Source organism: Budorcas taxicolor, chromosome 3, assembly GCF_023091745.1.
Source record: "Budorcas taxicolor isolate Tak-1 chromosome 3, Takin1.1, whole genome shotgun sequence".
NCBI lineage: Eukaryota > Metazoa > Chordata > Mammalia > Artiodactyla > Bovidae > Budorcas > Budorcas taxicolor.
Window position 1 is genome coordinate 52,597,000 of NC_068912.1, and position 20,295 is coordinate 52,617,294.

General features: G+C 37.3%; 1 protein-coding gene and 1 pseudogene across 1 annotated transcript in view; one reads left to right on the forward strand and one right to left on the reverse strand.

Moving 5' to 3' along the window:
- Positions 1-1,770: 1,770 nt before the first annotated feature.
- LOC128045102 (ferritin light chain-like) lies at positions 1,771-2,299 on the reverse strand (annotated as a pseudogene).
- A 7,997-nt stretch (positions 2,300-10,296) lies between these two features.
- The window catches only part of ZNF644 (zinc finger protein 644), a 41,981-nt gene continuing 31,982 nt past the window's right edge, over positions 10,297-20,295 (forward strand). The window contains exon 1 of the mRNA XM_052638045.1: positions 10,297-10,397. Within this exon, the coding sequence (XP_052494005.1) occupies positions 10,297-10,397 (101 nt within the window). The remainder of the gene's footprint in view (positions 10,398-20,295) is intronic.

Below are 20,295 nucleotides of genomic sequence, written 5' to 3' on the forward strand. Positions count from 1 at the left end.
TTAGAGCGGTGGTAATGGAATAGATGTAATTCATTTTGAGCGAGATTTAGATGAGAAAATAAGTCAACTTTGGTGTTTAGTTGTAATGAAATTTTGGTGCTAGGAGAGTAAAGAAAGAGTTGAGGATATTATCTTATGTTTCTGGCCTGGCAGTAGTACAATATTCACAGATAGGAACTGTGGAGACAAAGCAGGTTTATAGAGAATAAGAGTGAAATTTTAGCTATCTTGAGCTTGAAGAGCACTAAGTAGCTCGAGACATGTGAGTGGAAATGTCATGTAGCAGTTAGTTACAAGTGGCCTGTAACTTAAAGAGATCTGAGAGTCATCAGCATTAAGTTTTCATAATATCTCACAAATTAACTTTTTATTTTGATATCTCTTTGTAAGATAGCTCTGCAAAGCATCTTTGTATGTGAAATAATTCAGTTGAACTAAAATTTTTTGAAAATGACTTGCTGTGTATAAATATATGAGCTGGTATTTTTATTAGAGATTCTGGTCTGTGCTTATTCTTAATTAAACAAGATTTAATATCAATAATGAACAATTAATCATACTGTTGATTGCAGTAGTCTTACCAAAGATACTTGAACAGCCTAAGGATATATTAAACATGTTGAATCTTGGGTTTCCATTAATAGTGTCTAATACATAAATGTGAATTCTGATATTTGATAATGTAAGTATTTTCCTGCCTGTGTAACAGTTTAGGTTAAAATGGTCATGAAGTCTGTAGGTTAATTGTGATTCAGCAAATTGTTAAGAAAAAAGGTATATATATGTCACAGTAGAACTTTGCCTACTTCATTCACCATTGTATACTCACCGTCTGGAGCAGCTCTTAGCACAGAGGAACTCAATAAATGTTTGCTGAATAATCAACTAGTGTTTGTATGTAAAATTCTTAGTCTAGATGTTAAGGAAGACTCCCTTTAACATATCTCATAGGGTAGATCTAACAGTGATGAACTTTCTCAGCGTTTAATCTTGAACTGTCTTACCTCCTCTTTCAATTTTGAAGTATAATTTTTCTAGGGATAGAATTCTTGATTGACAAGTATTTTCTTTCAGCACTTCGTAAATATCATGTCATTGCTTTCTGGCCTCCATAGTTTCTGATGAGGAATTACCTTCTAATTTTAATATAGACCTCTTGTATATGACCGCTGCCTCTCCATGCTGCTTTTATTATTCATTCCTTGTCTTTGGATTTTGACAGTATTATATTACTATGACTTTCTCTTGATCTCTGTATTTATCCTGTTTGGATTTTGTTGAGTTTCTTGTTTGATTAAATTCATTGCTTCTCAGGTTTTGTATGTTTATGGCCATTAATTTTTGAAATATTCTTTTTGCCTCTTGTCTCATCTACTTTGTCTCTCATTATAAATGTGTTGATACACTTGGTAATGTCCATGGGTCTCTTAACCGTAGTTCATTTCTCTTTGTTCTTTTTTCTACTTCTCAGACTGCATAATTTCAGTTGACCTACTTTCACATTCACTGTATGTTTCTTCTGCTTGCTCAAATCTACTTGTGAAAGCCCACTAGTGAATTTTTCAATTTAATTATTGTTCAGCCCTAGAATTTTGGTTTATAGTTCTTTTTTTTTTTTTTTTTGCTGCGAAGAGTGTTACTGTTTCCATTTGGTCCAAGGCTTGAGAGGGCTCCAGGGTGTTAAAATGTTGCCTACTGGCTGCAGAGAGGGCCTTCAAGCAGCCCTGATATGAGGGAAGCTCCTCAGAGGCCACTGGGCTGTAGAGGCTTCTAGTCATGCTTGAGGGTGAGCCTCTCGAAGAGATATTCACCCAACCCAGCCTGGGGACCAGCCAGCCTGCAGAGGTTGGTCAAGGGGTCACCCATCTTCTTGATGAGTTTCACCTCCTCTTCTAGGAAGTGGTTCTCCAGGAAGTCACAGATGTGGGGGTTTGCACGGGCAGAACCCAGGCCACACAGATTACAAAAGGGCCTAGTTCAGGTTCTTTTCTATGAGAAGGGCAGCTTCCATAGCGTCCTGGGTTTTACCCCACTTATCTTGAGATGGCTTCTGCAAGTCGAGAAAGAGGTTGCAACTGCCATGCTGGTTTTACCTTTTCAAGAGATGCTCCATGCACTCCTGCTTCTCCTTGGCCAATTTGTGAAAAATGTGGCCCACACCCTTCAGAGCCATATCTTCTCAGTTGAAATAGAAGCCCAGAAAGAAGTAATTGTAGGAGGCTCACAGATGCATGTTGACCAGGCAGTTGAAGGCAGACTCCACCTCAGTGAAATAATTCTGATGAATCTGGGAACTCATGGTTGATGGGTAATGAGTTAAGCTCAAAAAGTGGTGGCTGGTCATGGTGATCACAGACAGCTTCTGAAGGTTACACATGGAAAAACAGTTAGAGGGTGGTCAGAGGGAGGGTGGTCAGAGGCTGGAGCACAGGAGCATCCCTGGGTCTCTCTGTCCAAGCACTGTTGAAATGAGACAGATCCACAGGACTGCTGAGTGCACTTCCTGTTTAGTTCCTTTTTATAAGTATTTATTTTATTTATTTCCCTTAATTGACATTCTCTATATTGACACACTGTTCTCCTGGTTTCCTTTAGTTCTTTCACCATGATTTCTTTGATCTTTTTGAGCATGTTTACAACTGCCAATTTAAAAACTTTGTCCAATAAGTTCCTTCATAAACAATTTCTATTGATTTTTTTCCCTCTGAATGGGACATACTTTCTTGTTTCTTTAACATGCCTTGTAATTTTTTTCTTGAAAGTTGGACTTTTGAAGTAACATAATGTGATAGCTCTAGAAATCAGGTTCCTTTCTCTCATGGCTTCTTGTTGTGATTTAATTTGGTTTATATAATTTCTCTAAAATTTTCAACTGTATTTTTGTCATGTGTCTCTGAAGTCACTGTTCCTTTAGTTTGCGGTCACCTGCTGGTCCAACAAAAATTTCCTTAAAATGCCTGGAACCAAGAAAAGGGAAAAAAATAAAATAGAGAAACAAAATGTAAGAAGATAAAACTTTTTCCAGTCATTGCAGATTGACTTTATATTTAGTTACTTCTCCAATTCTTAGCCAAGTTACTTATAACTCTGCATTAGCCTTCACTTCCTGTTCCCATTGAGCTTGAAAACTAGCTAGAGGTGGAAGCTTAGGGTTTTTTCAGGTCTTTTCTGAACTAGCATTCTGCTCTAGGCATTGGCATGAGTTTCTGGATTCCCAGTTTTATCGACAGACTTTTCACAGCTCTCTTCACCAATGTATTTCTTTTCAGCTTTTCCTCCCAGTCTTTCTAACATCCTCTGATTTGCTGCTTTTCTGTTTTGAGGCATTTTTGAGTTAGAGGAAACAAAGATAGACATTTCTTCAGTCTTTTATCCAACCCTTAGACTGGCCAAAGCAAATTATACATCCTCTTTTGGAACAATGTCTGCTCTATTCTTTGGAGAACCAGGTCCTCAGAACAATAATGCTGAGTAATGTCTTTTTGACTTTTGCTGTGCAAGAGGTTGGAGCTAAGCTAAGTTTAAATATCACAAAGCTCTCCTACCATTTTTTTTAAAGTCATTTTTATTCTAAATTTTAAATTTATAATTTATTTTAATTTTAAATTAAAATCCTAATTTAAAAATCAATTGATCAGTTGAACTGACTCACAAGAAATAAATATCATGAGTTTGAGGAGCCATTATTTTATCTTTGTCAACCTAAAGATAGATATTTGGGAGCATTTTTTTTTTTTTATGTAATAGAATTCTGGATATGTCTCTGAGCTAGAAGAGGATGTACTGCAAGTTCATAGAGCTAACTTACAGTATCAGATATGCTCCATCTGTGCTTGTGAGCTCAGTTGTGTCCGACTCTGCGACCCCATGGACTGTAACCCACCAGGCTCCTCTGTCCATGGGATTTTCCAGGCAAGAATACTGGAGTGGTTTGCCATTTCGTTCTCCATCTCCTACCATTTTAAAATTGTTTTTTCTTGATTCAGCATTTACTTTATTGCTTCAATCCATTTACTGTTTTCCAGAGTTTGGAAAAAATTGTTTCTGACAGTTTAGGTTTTTTATTTTATTTTATTTTTTCCTTCTGATCTTTCTTTGAAAGGACAGGCCCTTGAACTTCTTTACTGTATTTGTCAGAGTTGAATTTCCTTACTGTATTCATCAGAATTCTCCAGAGAAACAGAACCAGTAGAGAGAGAGAGAGAATGTGTGTGTGTATATGGAAAGAGATTTATTTCAAGAAATTAGCTCATTTGAAAATGAGGCTGGAAGTCCAAAGTCTAAAAGGTAGGCTAGCAGACTGGACACCTAGGGAAGCGCTAATATTACGATTCAAATCTGAAGACTTTCAGGCTAAAGACTCGGGAAAGAGCAGATGTTGGAGCTCAAGTCTAAAGGCCATGTGCTGTAGAATTCCCTAGTGCTCAAGGGAAGTCAGTTTTTCATTCTATCCAGGCCTTGACCTGATTAGATGCTGCTGCTGCTGCCAAGTCGCTTCAGTCGTGTCCAACTCTGTGCGACCCCATAGACGGCAGCCCACCAGGCTCCCCTGTCAGACCCACTCATATTATGAAAGATAATCTGTTCAGAGTATAGCAATTTAAATGTGAATTTCATATATAAAACGTTCACTGAAATTTCCTGAATGATGTTTGACCACATATTTGGACACTATGGCCCAGCCAAGTTGACATAGAATTAGCCATCACTCCATTTTAACTAACATCCTGCAATTGATTTGTGTGTGTTTTATCTTGTATTCTGTGACCTCACTATTCTCACTTCTTAGATCCACAAGTTTTTTTTGTCTACTTCTTGGAATTTTTTGTGTAGGCATTGAGGTGTTATGTGCCAATGTATATGCTTTTTTTCCTTTTCTTGCCTTTTTGCAGTGGTTAGAACTCCAGTAGATATGTAGAATTAGAGTGGTGAGATTGGACATTCTTGGTTTAGAAGATTTTAGAAGGAAAGCCTTTAGGCTTTGTACCATTAAGTATATGTTAGCTGTAGGTGTTCTTAGATGCTCTTTTTCAAATTGAAGTAGTTTCCCTTTATTCCACATGCTGAAAATTCTTACCATGAATGAGTGTCAGGTTTTCAGTTGATATGCTCATGTTATTTAAAATAAATTTCCAATTTGGAAGTCTCCAGTGTTATTTAAACTAATTTTCCAGTTTGGAAGTCTCCAATGAAATCTTCTTGGCCTAGAGGTTTCTTTTTGGGGAATTTTACAATTTAAATGCAATGCCCTTAATAGCTGTTGGGCTATTTAAAATTAATTTCATATTGAATGAGTTATGGTATGTTGGTTTTTCAAGATATTGGACTTATTTCATCAAATTGTTAAAGTTAGTTTTGTAAAGTTCTTCATCAGTTCAGTTCAGTCATTCAGTCGTGTTTGACTCTTTGTGACCCCATGAACTGCAGCACTCCAGGCCTCCCTGTCCGTCACCAACTCCCAGAGTCCACCCAAACCCATGTCCATTGAGTCGGTGATGCCATCCAGCCATCTCATCCTCTGTCGTCCCCTTTTCCTCCTGCCCCCAATCCCTCCCAGCATCAGAGTCTTTTCCAATGAGTCAGCTCTTCGCATGATGTGCCCAGAGTATTGCAGTTTTAGCTTCAACATCAGTCCTTTCAATGAACACCCAGGACTGATCTCCTTTCGGATGGACTGGATGGATCTCCTTGCAGTCCAAGGGACTCTCAAGAGTCTTCTCCATCACCACAGTTCAAAAGCACCAATTCTTCTGCGCTCAGCCCTCTTTATAGTCCAATTCTCACATCCATACATGACAACTGGAAAAACCATAGCCTTGACTAGATGGACCTTTGTTGACAAAGTAATGTCTCTGCTTTTTAATATGCTGGTACGCCGTTATTAATTGCTATAGTGTCTGTAGGTTATATGGTGTTATCTCCTGTTTCATTATTAAATTGATCATTTTTGTCTTTTAAAAATCTTTATCATTCTTGCTGGAAGTTTGTTAATTTTATTGATTTTTTTCGTGTAACTAGCTTTTTGTTTCAGTGATTTTTCTATTTTTAGTTTTATTTATTTCTGCTGTTATATTTATTATTTCCTTCTTTTTGCTTGCTTTGGATTTATATTTCTGTCCTTTTTCTTTTAAAATTTAGCAGTTCATGGTATAAATTTAAATATCTCTGTCAGCATTGCTTTAGCTGCATCTCATATTTTGGCAAGTTCTATTTTCAAGTTCTCTTTTTAAGTTTTTTTTTGAGAATTTTTGAACCATGGATTATTTAGAAGTATTTTGTTTAGTTTTCAGTTATTTGGGACTTTCCCTTTTATTTTTCTGGAACTAGTTTCTAGTTTGATTACCAGTCTTTTAAGTTTGTTCAGGTTTATTTTATTGCTGAAGATATTGTCTATTTTCATAAATGTTTCATAGCCAATTGGATAAAATATGTATTTCTCTGTTGCTTGGTAGTGTTTTAAGTATGTCAGTTAGATCCTACTGGTTGATGGTGTTCAGAGTTTTTTTATTCTTGCTGATTTTCTTTTTAGTGGTTGTATCAGTTGTGGGCGAAGAGTGTTAAAGTCTCTACAACCATTATGGATTGTCTCTTTCCTGTCTATCAGTTTGTGTTTAGTGTATATCAAGGTTCTGTTGTTTGGTATATACACATTTAGGATCATTGTCTTCCTGGTGGGTTGATCATTTTATTATTATTTAGTGTTTTCTTGATCACTGGTAATTTTCTTTGTTCTGATAATATTTTACCAGCTATTAATGTTTGCATGGCATATCTTTTTCCATTCTTTTATTTTCAGCCTACTTATGTCATTGAATTTCAAATGAGTTTCTTGTAAGCTGCATATAGTAGGGTTGTGGTTCTTTTAATCTGTCATCTTCTTTCTTTTGACTGATATATTTAGATTATTTACATGTGAAGTAATTTTTGATATGTTTTCTCAGGTTGTTCTTTCTTTTCTTGCCTTATGGTTTACATAAGTACAGTTTTTTAGGGATTCCTTTTTGTTTTCCTGTGCGCAGTACATTTTTGATGTCTCTCTGTGCGTCCTAATCTTTCTTCATAAAGACACCACCAGAGTAAATTAGGAGTCACCCTTGTTACCTCTTTTAAACTTACTTACCTCTTTAAAGGTCTTGTCTCCAAATACGGCTAAATTCTGAGATATTGGGGCTTAAGGCTTCAGTATATGATGGAGGAAGGTGGGGTGGAGACATAATTTAGTCTATAACAGTAAGTTCCAAATGTTCTGTTTCATAACTGAATTAAAGAGTTAAGTGAAATTGCTTGGATTTTTTAAACTAATTTTTAACCATTCTTCTAGAGTGTAATAACAAGATGTAAGGCATCAAGTCAGATATGTACCTTGAAGTTATCTCTGGTAGATAGGTATGCATCTGTGTCATCTGAGAGGTATATTAAAGGACTTAGAACAAAGTACTTTAATCTGAGAGAGAGTTGTAGTCTTTTATATCATTTATGATATAAATTTGTTTTAAAAATGCATTTTGACCTATTACCATTTATGATATTGTCATAAGGAAACAGTAAATATTTGTACTATATGCCAGATTTATACAATTCAATCCAGAGATAGTTACTATTTAGGCATTACTTTGCTGACTAAGATCTGTCTAGTCAAGGCTATGGTTTTTCCTGTGGTCATGTATGGATGTGAGAGTTGGACTGTGAAGAAGGCTGAGCGCCAAAGAATTGATGCTTTTGAACTGTGGTGATGGAGAAGACTCTTGAGAGTCCCTTGGACTGCAAGGAGATCCAACCAGTCCATCCTAAAGGAGATCAGCCCTGGGATTTCTTTGGAAGGAATGATGCCAAAGCTGAAACTCCAGTACTTTGGCCACCTCATGGGAAGAGTTGACTCATTGGAAAAGACTCTGATGCTGGGAGGGATTGGGGGCAGGAGGAGAAGGGGATGACAGAGGATGAGATGGCTGGATGGCATCACTGACTCGATGGACGTGAGTCTGGGTGAACTCCGGGAGCTGGTGATGGACAGGGAGGCCTGGCGTGCTGTGATTCATGGGGTTACAAAGAGTCAGACACGACTGAGCAACTGAACTGAACTGAGGCCCTGAAAGCTAATGATAGGGCAGTATATGTTGTGGAGACTTATATTATTCATGTTTAGTTGAAATGGTAGAATTGTTAGTAGAAATATTCAGTAAGGGTTTTATCTTTTGTGTACACAATGATGGCCAGGGAGAGTCTACCTAGAAACATGCAATATGACTAGAGAAGACAATTGAAGTTAATAAAAAGAAAATTTGCTTTAATTTCCAGAATTGATTGCTGAAACTTTATTGTTCACTTACAGTTAGCTTGCTTTGTCTGTATCCCTTTATCAGTATTCACGCACCTTCTCGTTTAAAAACACAGCATATATAACAGAAGACGTGATGCACATTCTCTTGCCTCAGTTCAGTGGGGGCTATACCATAATCAATAGAATATTTGAAAGACATTAGTGCTCTGAAAGGATCAGTTCTTTGAAAGCATATGATAAGGGAACTTGACATAGAGTGTTTGAGGAAAACTTCCTAGAGTAAGTGATATTTAGAGCTTTGATCTGAAAGAAGATTATGAGCTAAGGTTAATTAAATTTATGTGCTTGGTGAGGGAGAGCAGAGAATTCAAGACCAAAGAAACTGCATCTGCAGAGGTCCTGTGATGAGATGGGAGATATTGGGAAATTTGAGAGGGCCAGTGTGGTTGAATCCCGAAGAACTGTTAGGAGGAGAGTGTGTGACAGAACTAGAAACAGGCAGGACCCAGTGTAGCCATTTTAGCTGATTTGGGACTATGTCCTGGTAGAGGGGAAAATGTCATGTTCCACAGAAGAGTAATAAGCTTGAAAAGATCATTTTGCCTATATGTGTAAAGAATTAGTTGGAAATGAACCAACAAGTCCAATTAGAAGGCACAGATGCATTAATTTTGTAAAATTCTGCTTATGGTAGACCACAAAGTAGTCACTTCAAGGACTGTTTTAGATGCCAGGGAACATTAGCCTCTACCCTCAGTGGGGAAGAGGAAACAGATAGTCAAATAACTATATAATTTTTCAGGTATTTGTAAGTATGGTGATGTACGTATGAAGAAGTATAAAGTGAAAGTTGCTCAGTCATGGCCGACTGTGTGATCCCCATAGACAATACCTGGAATTCTCCAGGCCAGAATGCTAGAGTGGGTAGCCTTTCCCTTCTCCAGGGGATCTTTCCAACCCAGGGATCAAACCCAGGTCTCCCACATTGCATCCGGATTCTTTACGAGACACAGGGAAGCCCAAGAATACTGAAACGGGCAGCCCAGGAATCAAACCGGGGTCTCCTGCATTTCAGGCAGATTCTTTACCAACTGATCTATCAGGAAAGCCCTAAGTATTGTGAAGAAAAGTAAAATTAGATAAGGGGATAAAGAGTGACTATGAGTGCTGTATTATTAAGCATGATCTAAGAAGAACTGAGAAGGAGATGACTGGAACTGAAGAAATGGATTTACACATAGATTTGGAGGAAGAACTTCAGGCAGAGAACATTAAGTGCTAAGTGCAAAGTATGTTGGGCCTGGTCAGGGAATAATAAAAAGGCCAGTGTAGGTGAGGTACAGTGAGAAAATGGAGAGTGTTTGGGAGATGTGGTCTAGGACTAAGTGCATTATTATTGGGTTGGACAAAAACTACGTAAACACTTATCACTTTGATATTTTAAACATTAACTTTATACTAAAATTTAGTTATTTCTTTTGCTAGTAATAGTTCATGAAATTAAAATAGTATTATTAAAATTCTGGACTTAATTCCAGTGTGTGGGGAGGGGATTTCCCCATACCACCGAGCATTTCTCCAGACACCAGTTATTGTTCTACAATTCAATTCAGTCCTGACGCTATCTACCCAGAGATAGCATCAGATTCTACAGTAAGAGTTTAGTCCTACAGGACTACTCTCCCTCTGCCCAGTACACACACACACACACACACTTCAGAGGCCAGCTGCAAGCCCAGGTTGTCATCTCCGCTGCGGACTGTTTGGTTACAGGTTGGAGGTTATCCCGATTCTGTCCTTGGACTTCAGGTGCTAGTTGCAAGTCCAGGTTTTACCTGTTCTGGCCAACTGGCTCTAACTCAGAGCTTCTCAGGACCCCCTCTTTCGGTTTCAGTTAATTTGTCATAGAGTGGCTCACAGAATTTAGGAAATCTATTTACTCTCTAGATTACTAGATTATTATAAAAGAATACAAGTCAGAAACAACCAGATGGAAAAGATGCATAGAGGAAGGTATGTGGGAAAGGGGCACAGAGCTTCCATACTTTAGCTGCTCCGCTCTCAGCACCTCCATGTGTGCAACAGCCCGGAAGCTCTCTTTACCTCATCCTTTTGGGTATTTACGGAATCTGCATCACATAGGCATGATTGATTAAATCATTCACTGTTATTTTGGATCCATCTTTCAGCCCCGACTCCCTTACCTGGAGGCGAGGGAGTTTGTACTTAAAAGTCCAGAGTCACAGGGTAGCAGATTATGAAACCTTCAGGTCTTTTACTGGGTGTGTTTTTGTTAGTTTCTAGAGCAATATAAGTCTCTTAAGAAAATGTGGAATTAAAAAAACAAGCAACATACACCTGAAACTAACACAACATTGTAAATCAACTCTACTCCAATAAAAATTTTTAAGAAGCAACAACAAGGGAAGTCTGCAGCCCTATATTCACAGTTCCTTACTTTCTGTGAAAAATACAAGTTTGAAAGTGTAAGACCATTGCAGTAATACATACAACTTTTTTCTTAAAAGATTGACCTGTTTTGTTTTTAAACTTTTATACTAAGATATTTCACAGTCTTATTTACTTTATTAAGATTGATTTTTCCATACCAGTATTATATTCCAGTATAACATTTTCTATTGCTTCACAGTGGTGTTTTGAAAAAAGAATTGGCTACCACTTGGTGGCACTACTTGGCTTAAAATTGAATCAGATTGTGTGCTGTATGCAGTTTCACTTAAATGATTAAATTCAGAGGGGCTCTATTTGATACTAAGCAACTTAATATTATGAATGTTTAATTCTTATTTTGTAAATAAAATAATAATTGGTGTTGTAAAACTACATTTTATTAAAATGTTGTATGGCTATAAAAACAACCCAAGTCTTAGTTTGATGGTGAGGGAAGCATGCAAATTTTTGATAGAAACCTCCTTTAGCTCAGGCATTATTTATATTCTGCCTTAAACCTCTATGTATTTAAATGTTATAAAAATATATATTTTAATATTAAAAAAAACAAACATCTTCAACTTTCCTCTAATATTAATATTTTCCAAGACACATATTTTATTTTGTCATATGTAAAGCTAAGAAATTAGATTTTTTTAGGTGATCAAAATAAATGACACAGGAAAACTAACTTAAATATATTTTGTCTCCCTTCAACATACTAAAAACTCATGCAGTCCTTTTTAATGTATTTTATTTGTTTTATTTAATTAGGCAAAGGATCTTGACGTGTAAGATATGGAAGGCTATGATGTCTCCAGACATGATTTTTACTCTTAAATAATTGATATGTAGTACTGTAATAGCTAAAATATTTGTGTAATTATTGTTTTGTGGGTTGCATGTACAGCATATAAAAGATAAAGCCCCACGTCTTTTATATTTTGGCCACATGTGCATCTTGCTAGATCTTAGTGCCCTGACTAGGGATCAAACCCCTGCTCCTCTCAGTGAAAGTGGCAGGTCTTAACCACTGGACCGCCAGGGAATTCCTCCCCACCCTCCATGTCTTTTTAAAAATTGAAATGTAATACATAAAGGCAACTGTACAAAGTTTACAGCTGAATGAATCATCACAAAGTAAACACTATGACCACTATAGATTCAAGAAATTGAATACTGCCTGCAGCCTCCTATGCTTCCTTTCCCAAGCACTCTCCCTTTCCTATTTCTTGGAGTAACCACTACCTGGCTTCAAAAAATAAAACTTTAAAAACCTGTTTTTGGAGTTTTATAAAAATAAAATTATATAGTAATTATGTTGTTTCTGTTATGTTTGGGAGATTCATGTATGTTATCGGATATATATGGCTGTAGCTCCCTCATACTGTCCAATCACCATCTTTTTTGCTTTTGGACATTTGGATTAGATAATGCTGTCATGAACATTCTTACAAATGTTTCTTGAGGTACATGTGCAACATTTATGTGGGGTATGTACCAGTAGTATATACCAGTAGAATAGCTGGGTCATTTGTGTGTATATGTTCAAATTTAGAATATAATATAAGGATTGTTTTCAGAGTCCTTGTTCCTGCCTATCCCATCAACAGAATATGAACGTTGCTATTTCTCTGTAGTCTCACCAACACTTAGCATTAATAGCCTCTTTAATTTTAGTTCTTTTGTAGGATGCATTTCTGTGATTCTAAATGAGATTGAGTACTTTTTCTTAAATTTATTGGCTGCTTGGACATCTTCCTTTTTATTATTGTTACTATTGAGTTCTCTATATTACTGATTTATATGAGTTACATATTCTATGACTATGAGTGCCTCTTTTTCCTGTTGGAGTTTCTGTTCTTTTCCTTCTGTTTTTAGGAGGTTTTCTTTTTTATATATGCTAGATAGATACATATCCTTTGTTAGAAAGATATATCCATTTTCCTGATTTTCACCCTCTTAATGTTACCTTTTAATGAAAAGTGAAAGTGAAGTCACTCAGTCGTGTCCGACTCTTTGTGACCCCGTGGACTGTAGCCTGCCAGGCTCCTCCCTCCATGGGATTCTCCAGGCAAGAGTATTGGAGTGGGTTGCCATTTCCTTCTCCAGGGGATCTTCCCAACCCAGGGATCGAACCTGGGTCTCCCGCATTCCAGGTAGACGCTTTAACCTCTGAGCCAACAGGGAAGCCCTTTCCTTTAATGAAAGGAAGGTCTTAATTTTAATATAGTCCACTTTATCATTGTCTTCATGTATAGTCACTGTTCCTTGTGTCTAATTAAGATGACTTTCTGTGCTCCAAGAATATGAAGATATTATCTTATGTTATCTTCTAGAACTGGTTCTCAATAGAGACAATTCCCCCCACCCTCATCCCACACCTTCCATGCCCTGGGTAGGATATTTGGCTGTGTTTAGAGACTAGTTTTCACAGCTGAGTGGGTGGAGTATTCCAGGCATCTAGTGGGTTGGCAACTAAACATTCTGCAGTCCACAGAATGCTATATATTCTACACAGTTAACTTAGCCCCAGTGTCAGTAGTCCTGAGGTTGAGGGACACTGTCCTAGAGGCTTTATTATTTTGCTTCCTACTTTCTACCTAGAACTGATTATTGTATATTATTTTGTATATTGTTTATGATGCACTTAGATTTATCTGATACCTGGAATTCATTCTGAGTATTATATGAGGTATAGAGGTCACCTTTTCTTTTTTCTTATGGATATATATTTTATGCAGCACCATTTGTTGAAAAGACTGTTTCCCAGCTGCTCTGCAATACTACCTTTCTCGTGGATCAAATGACCGTATATGTATGAGTCTGTTTCTGGGCTCTTTTTTCATTTCCCATTGGTCTACTTTATCTACCCTTGCACCAAAGCTATGCTGTTTGAATTTGCATAGCATTATAACAAGTCTTTATGTTCAGTAAGACAAGCTTTCCTACCTTGTTCTTCTTGGCACTTTGGAGTTCCATATACATTTTTGCTGTCAGTTTTACAGAAATAATAATAATCAGTTTTACAGAAATTGAATTGGGAAAGAGTTGGCATCTTTATGTTACTAAATCTTCCAATCCATGAATGTCATATAATTCTTTCATTTATTAGGTCATTGAGTTTCAAACCCTGTGTTCTTAAGATCTGTTTAAACTCTAAAAAATTTTTTTAATGTGATTGTATCAGTGTTTCTCAACTTCGGCACAATTAACATTTAGGGCCAGGTAATGGGTTTGTTTTGGAGAGCAAGAATGTCCCTTTAAATGCTAACATAAATAATACAATTTTGTGAAAAATACACATTCTAAAATAAAATTTAGTGAGAAAGGTACATTTTTAAATTTCAAATTGCTTTCTTGTCTAGCTTAATGAAAGACAGTGGATTTTCATACGTGCTTCTGCTTTAATCTGTTGGGTTATCAGAAGTCTATTATATATAGACTTTGGAAAACTGTTGTACACCCGTGAGAGAATGAGAGTGAAAAAGTAAAATAACATCTTTAGTATTATGAAAATAGTTATGATTTTGAGACTCTCCTGATAGAAATACTCAGGGGTCCACAGAGCATGCTTTTGGGAGCTGCTGCCCTAGAGATTGCAACATGCATCCTTGACCTAAGAGTCTAATTAAATTACCTTATATCTTTCCAGATAATGTGAGGAATTCCATTACTCACCCTGTCACCTCTTGCTCTTATTTGCTATGATATTCATCTGTGTTCAACTGCATATATATTTTAAGCACATGAGACTGTATCGTTTTAGATTTTAGCTTTTAAATCTAGTTTAGATTTACCTGTCTGCAGTCATTTCCCTTTTTTGAACACTCCCTTTAGTATATACTTTGATGTAGACTTGTGCTGGGAAATTCTCATTTTTGTTTTCTGGTCATATTCTGTATTTCACTTTCACTTTTGAATGATAATTTTTTTTTTCTTTACTGTTTAGAATGCTAGGTTCAGAGAAGGCAGTGGCACCCCACTCCAGTACTCTTGCCTGGAAAATCCCATGGACGGAGGAGCCTGATGGGCTGCAGTCCATGGGGTGGCGAAGAGTCGGATGCGACTGAGCAACTTCACTTTCACTTTTCACTTTCATGCATTGGAGAAGGAAATGGCAACCCACTCCAGTGTTCTTGCCTGGAGAATCCCAGGGACAGGGGAGCCTGGTGGGCTACTGTCTATGGGGTCTCACAGATTTGGACACGACTGAAACGACTTAGCAGCAGCAGCAGCAGCAGCAGCAGCAGCAGAATGCTAGGTTGGTAATTATTTTCTTTTAACTAGGCTATTATCCCTTTGTGTTATGGCTTCTGTTATTTCTATTGAGAAATTAGTTGCTAGTCTCATCAATACCTTCCAACCAAAAGGACCAGCAAAGAAAACCTGTAGTTGAACACGATTTTTGTTTGTTGAAGTGAGATATTCCTCATACTAAAGGGAATTTTGGGCTGTCTTTTTAAGAGGGTATAAGAAACTATTATAGGATTGGACTTTGGTTGGGTAATTATAGAGAAGATCTAAGGAAATAGAAGTTTGCTCTAAATTAGATCTTGTCAGAACATGGGCACATATTATGACTGCTGCTGCTGCTAAGTTGCTTCAGTCATGTCCAACTCTTCGCAACCCCATGGACTGCAGCCTACCAGGCTCCTCCATCCATGAGATTTTCCAGGCAAGAGTACTGGAGTGGGTTGCCATTGCCTTATCCAATTATGACTGCTATCTTTTTTAAAATTCAGGTGAAATTTACATAATATACAATTAATCATCTTAAGTGCACAATTCAATGGTATTTAGTATATTCACAGTGTTATGCAATCACCAGCTCTCTCATTTTAAAGGTGTTTCAACACCCTGTACTCGTTAAGTAATCATTTACAATTCCCTCCTTCCAGTATCACTATGTACTTTTTACTTTCTGTCTCTATGGATTTGCCTATTCTCACTATTTCAAATGAAAGGAATTGTAGAATGATTCTTGATGTCTAGCTTATTTCACTTAGCATATTTTCAGGGTTCATCCAAGTTGTAGTATGCACTGTTTCTTTTTTTGACTGTTATGAATAGTGATGCTATAAACATGCATGTACAGTTTTCTGTGTGTATGTAAATTTCACTTCTCCTGGATATATATCTTGGAGTTGAATAGCTGGGTTATGTGGTGATTCTGTGTTAACCTTTTTTTAAGAACCCAGATGGTTTTCCACAACAGGTGCACTGTGTCATTTCTCACCAGCAGTGTATAAGGTCTCTGTTTCTCCACAGTCACATCAACACTTGTTGTTTTCTAGTGTTTGTTTTTTTTTAAATTAAGCTGTCTATTCTGATATGTGTGTCCTCTCAGTCATGTCCAACTCTTTGCAACCCCATGATCTGTCCAGGGGATTCTCCAGGCAAGAATACTGGTGTGAGTTGCCATTTCCTTTTCCAGGGGATCTTCCTGACCCAGTGATTGGACCCGGGTCTCCTGCATTGCAGGCAGATTCTTTGCCATCTGAGCTACAAGGAAAGCCCTGTGGGTGTAAAGTAGTATCTTACTGTGGTTTTCATTTTTGTTTTCTTCATGACCAAGATGGTGAACATCTTAGTCTTGTTAGCCATTTGTTTGTCTTCATTTGACGAATGTCTGTATAACGTCCTGTGCCCATTTTAAAAATTGTTTTTTTTCTCTTTGTTGTTGAGCTGTTTGTATACTCTGGACATTAAACCCTTATCAAATATATCTTGATAATATGCATTGCACAAAAGAAGTTTTGGTGAAGTCCAAATTACCTATTGTTTTTTCCATGTGTTAATCGTGCTTTTGGTGTCACATCTAAGAATTCATTGCCAAATACAACATCATGAAGATCCATACCTTATGCCTTATTCTAAGAACATAATAGTTTTAGTTCTTATGTTTATATAGTTGTTCTGTTTTGATTTAGTTTTTGTTCACAAAATGAGGCAGTGGTTCAGCTTCTTCTTTTTTTTTGATGAAAACTGATCATCCAGTTTTCCCAGGACCAAATGTTGAAAGACTATTCTTTCTCCCTTTGTGATCTTTCCACCTTTGTTAAGAATCGATTGGCCACAGATGTTTGGGCTTATTTCTGGATTCTCAAATGCATTCCATTGGTGTGTTATGTCTACCCTTATTCTGGTACCATGCTGATTACTTTAGCTGTGTTAATAAATTTTAAAATTATTGTGAGTCCTCTTACTTTATTTCTTTTTCAATATTGTTTTTGCTCTTTAGGGCCCTTCATGGTTTAATATGAATTTTAAGATCAGCTTATCTATTTCTATTTTGAAAAACCATTAGCATTTTTATAGAGATTGCATTAAGTCTATAGATCACTTTGGAAAGTATTGCCATATTAACAATGTTTTATTTCCTAATCCATGAACATAGGATGGCTTTCCATTTATTTAGGCCTTCTTTAATTTCTTTCAGCAATACTTTGTAATTTTTCAATGTATTGAGACTTTCACCTTCTTGGTTACATTTATTCCTAGATATTTTACTTTGAATGCTTTTGTAAATAGTATTGTTTTCTTAATTTCCTTTTTAGATCGTACATTGCTGGCATAGGGAAACACAGTTGATTTATATTTGTTTATCTTATACCTACAAGTTTGCTGAATTTCTGTAATATGTTAATTCTAGTAAGTTTGTGTGTGTGCATGTGTAATCTGGATTGTCTATACAGGCATAACTTGTTTTATTACATTTTGCTTTATTGTGTTTACAGATACTGTGTATTTTTTATGAATTGAAGGTTTGTGGCAACCTTGTGTTGAGCAAGTCTGTTGCCACCAGTTTACCAAGAGCATTTGCTCATTTGATGCCTCTGTTACATTTTGGTAATTTTTGGAATATTTCTAACTATCCAACAGCATTACATGCTACAGAGAAATGGTTCATGAAAGGCTGAAGCTACCTCAGCCTTTAGCAGCCACCTCTCTGATCAGTCAGCCCCAATCAATACTGAGATAAAGACCGTCTACCAGGAAAAAGGTTACAGTTTGCTAAAGGCTGAGATGATGGTTACCTTTTTTTTTTTAGTAATAATGTTTTTTAATTAAGGTATATTTCATTGCTTTCTTTGATACATAATACTGTGTTACATTTAATCGACTGTAATTGACTCTTGAAAAGCCAGGGGATTGGTGTGCTGATCATCTGCACAGTTGAAAATCCAAGTTTAACTTATAGTTGGACCTCCATAGCCAAGGTTCCTTTTCTACAGATCCAACCAACCTTGAATTATGTAGTATTGTGGCATTTACTAGTAAATAGTAGTATTAACTATTGAAAAAAATTTGCATGCAGGTGAAATCTGTGCAGTTCAAACCCATGTTGTTCAGGGGTCAGCTATATAGTGTAATGATAACTTTTATATTTACTGGGAAACCAAAAATTTGTCTCTCTCTGTTACAATATTCCCTTTTAAGCAGTGGTCTGGAACTGAACACCAAACATCTCCAGGGCATTCCTGTGTGTAGAATCATGTCATCTGCAGATAGGTGGTTTTACTTCTTTCCAATTAGGATGCCTTTTACTTGTTTTACTTGCATAATTGCTATGCCTAGAACTTCTAGTACAATGTTGAGTAGCTAAGGTAAAAGCAGGCAGCCTTGTCTTAGGAGGAAAACTCTGTCTTTCACCATTGATGAGTAGGTTAGCTGTGAGTTTTTCATGGATACCTTTTACCATTTTAAGGAAATTCAGTTCTAGTCTAGTTTGCTGAGTGTGAAACAGTGAAACAGTGTTGGATTTTGTCAAGTGATCTTTCTGCATCTGTTGAGCTGATTGTTTAGTTTTATTCCTTTCTTCTATTAATATATAACATTGATCACTTCACTTATATTGAACCACCTTTGCATTCGTGGAGTAATTCCACTCAGTTATGATATACAATCATCTTCATGGTTTTTCTGGGATTTTATCTTCTTCCTTCAGAGATATAATCCTCTGCCTTTGCATTCTGATTAATTTTCTATGATTGTGGTATTTGTTCTGGAGACTGCAGGATTGTAATTCTTGTTTCTTCTGTCTGCACTCCGGTGGATAAAGCTTGTGCAAGCTTCCTGATGGGAGGGACTAGCATGGGAAAAACTGGGTCTTGCTCTGGTGGGTAGGGCCATGCTTAGTAAGACTTTAATCCAGTTGTCTGCTGAGGAGAGGGACTGCAGTTCAGTTCAGTCTCTCAGCCATGTCCAACTCTTTGAGACTGCAGCACACCAGGCTTCCTTGTCCATCACCAGTTCCTAGAGCCTATACAAACTCCTGTCCATCGTGTTGGTGATGCCATCCAACCATCTCATCCTCTGTTGTCCCCTTCTCCTCCTGCCTTCAATCTTTCCCAGCATCAGAGTTTTTTTCCAGTGAGTTGGTTCTTCGTATCAGGTGGCCAAAATACTGGAGTTTCAGCTTCAGCATCAGTCCTTCCGGTGAATATTCAGGACTGATTTCCTTTGGGATGGACTGGTTTGATCTCCTTGCTGTCCAAGGGACTCTCAAGAGTCTTCTCCAACACCACAGTTCCAAAGCATCAATTCTTTGGCATTCAGCTTTCTTTATAGTCCAGCTCTCACAACCATACATGACTACTGGAAAAACTAGACTGCACCACCTCCTTATTAATTGTTTGGCCTGATGTGACCCAGCCCTGGAGTCTACAGGATCCACGGTAGGGCTAATGGTGACTTCCAGGTGGGCTCACGCCAAGGGGCACCTCCCAGGACTGTTACTGTCAGTGCTCCCATCCCCATGGCAAACCACTGCCAATTCATGCCTCTGCATTAGATCCTGCAACACTAGCAGGTAGATCTGTTTCAGTCTTCTGTGGAGACACTGCTCTTTAACCTTGGATCCTGGTGCACAGAAGATTTTGTTTGTGCCTTCCTAGAGTGAAGTGTCTGTTTCCCCCTGTCCTGTTAAGTCCTGCAATCAAATCCCGCTGCTCGTCAAAGTCAGATTTCCTGGGGATGCCTAGTCACTTTGCTGGATCCCCAGACAGGGAAGCCTGACGTGGGCTCAGAAGCTTCACAACAGTGGGAGAACTTCTTTGGTACTATTGTTCTCCAGTTTGTGGGTCTCCCACCCAGCAGGTATAGATTTCATTTTATCATGATTGTGCCCCTTCTACCATCTCGTTGCAGCTTCTCCTTGTCTTTGGATGTAGGGTGTCTTTTTTTGGTGGATTTCAATCATCCTCCTTTTGATAATTGTTCAACAGCTAGTTGCTGTTTTGTACTCTTGCAGAGGAAATGAGCAAATGTCTTCTATAATCCTTTTAATGTGCTGTTGGATTCAGCTTGGTAGTATTTTGTTGTGGATTTCTTGCATCTGTCTTCATAAGGGTCTATCATTTTTGCTTGATATTTTTGTCTGGTTTTGGTTTTCGGATAAAGCCAGCCTCATAGAATGTGTTAGTAGGTAGAGATATTTTCTCTTCTATTTTTGTAAAAGTTTGTGAAATATTGATGTTAATTCTCTAAATGATAGAAGTTACCAGTGAAAGTATTTAATCTTAGACTTTTTCTTTTGGGGAAGTTGATTACTGATTAAA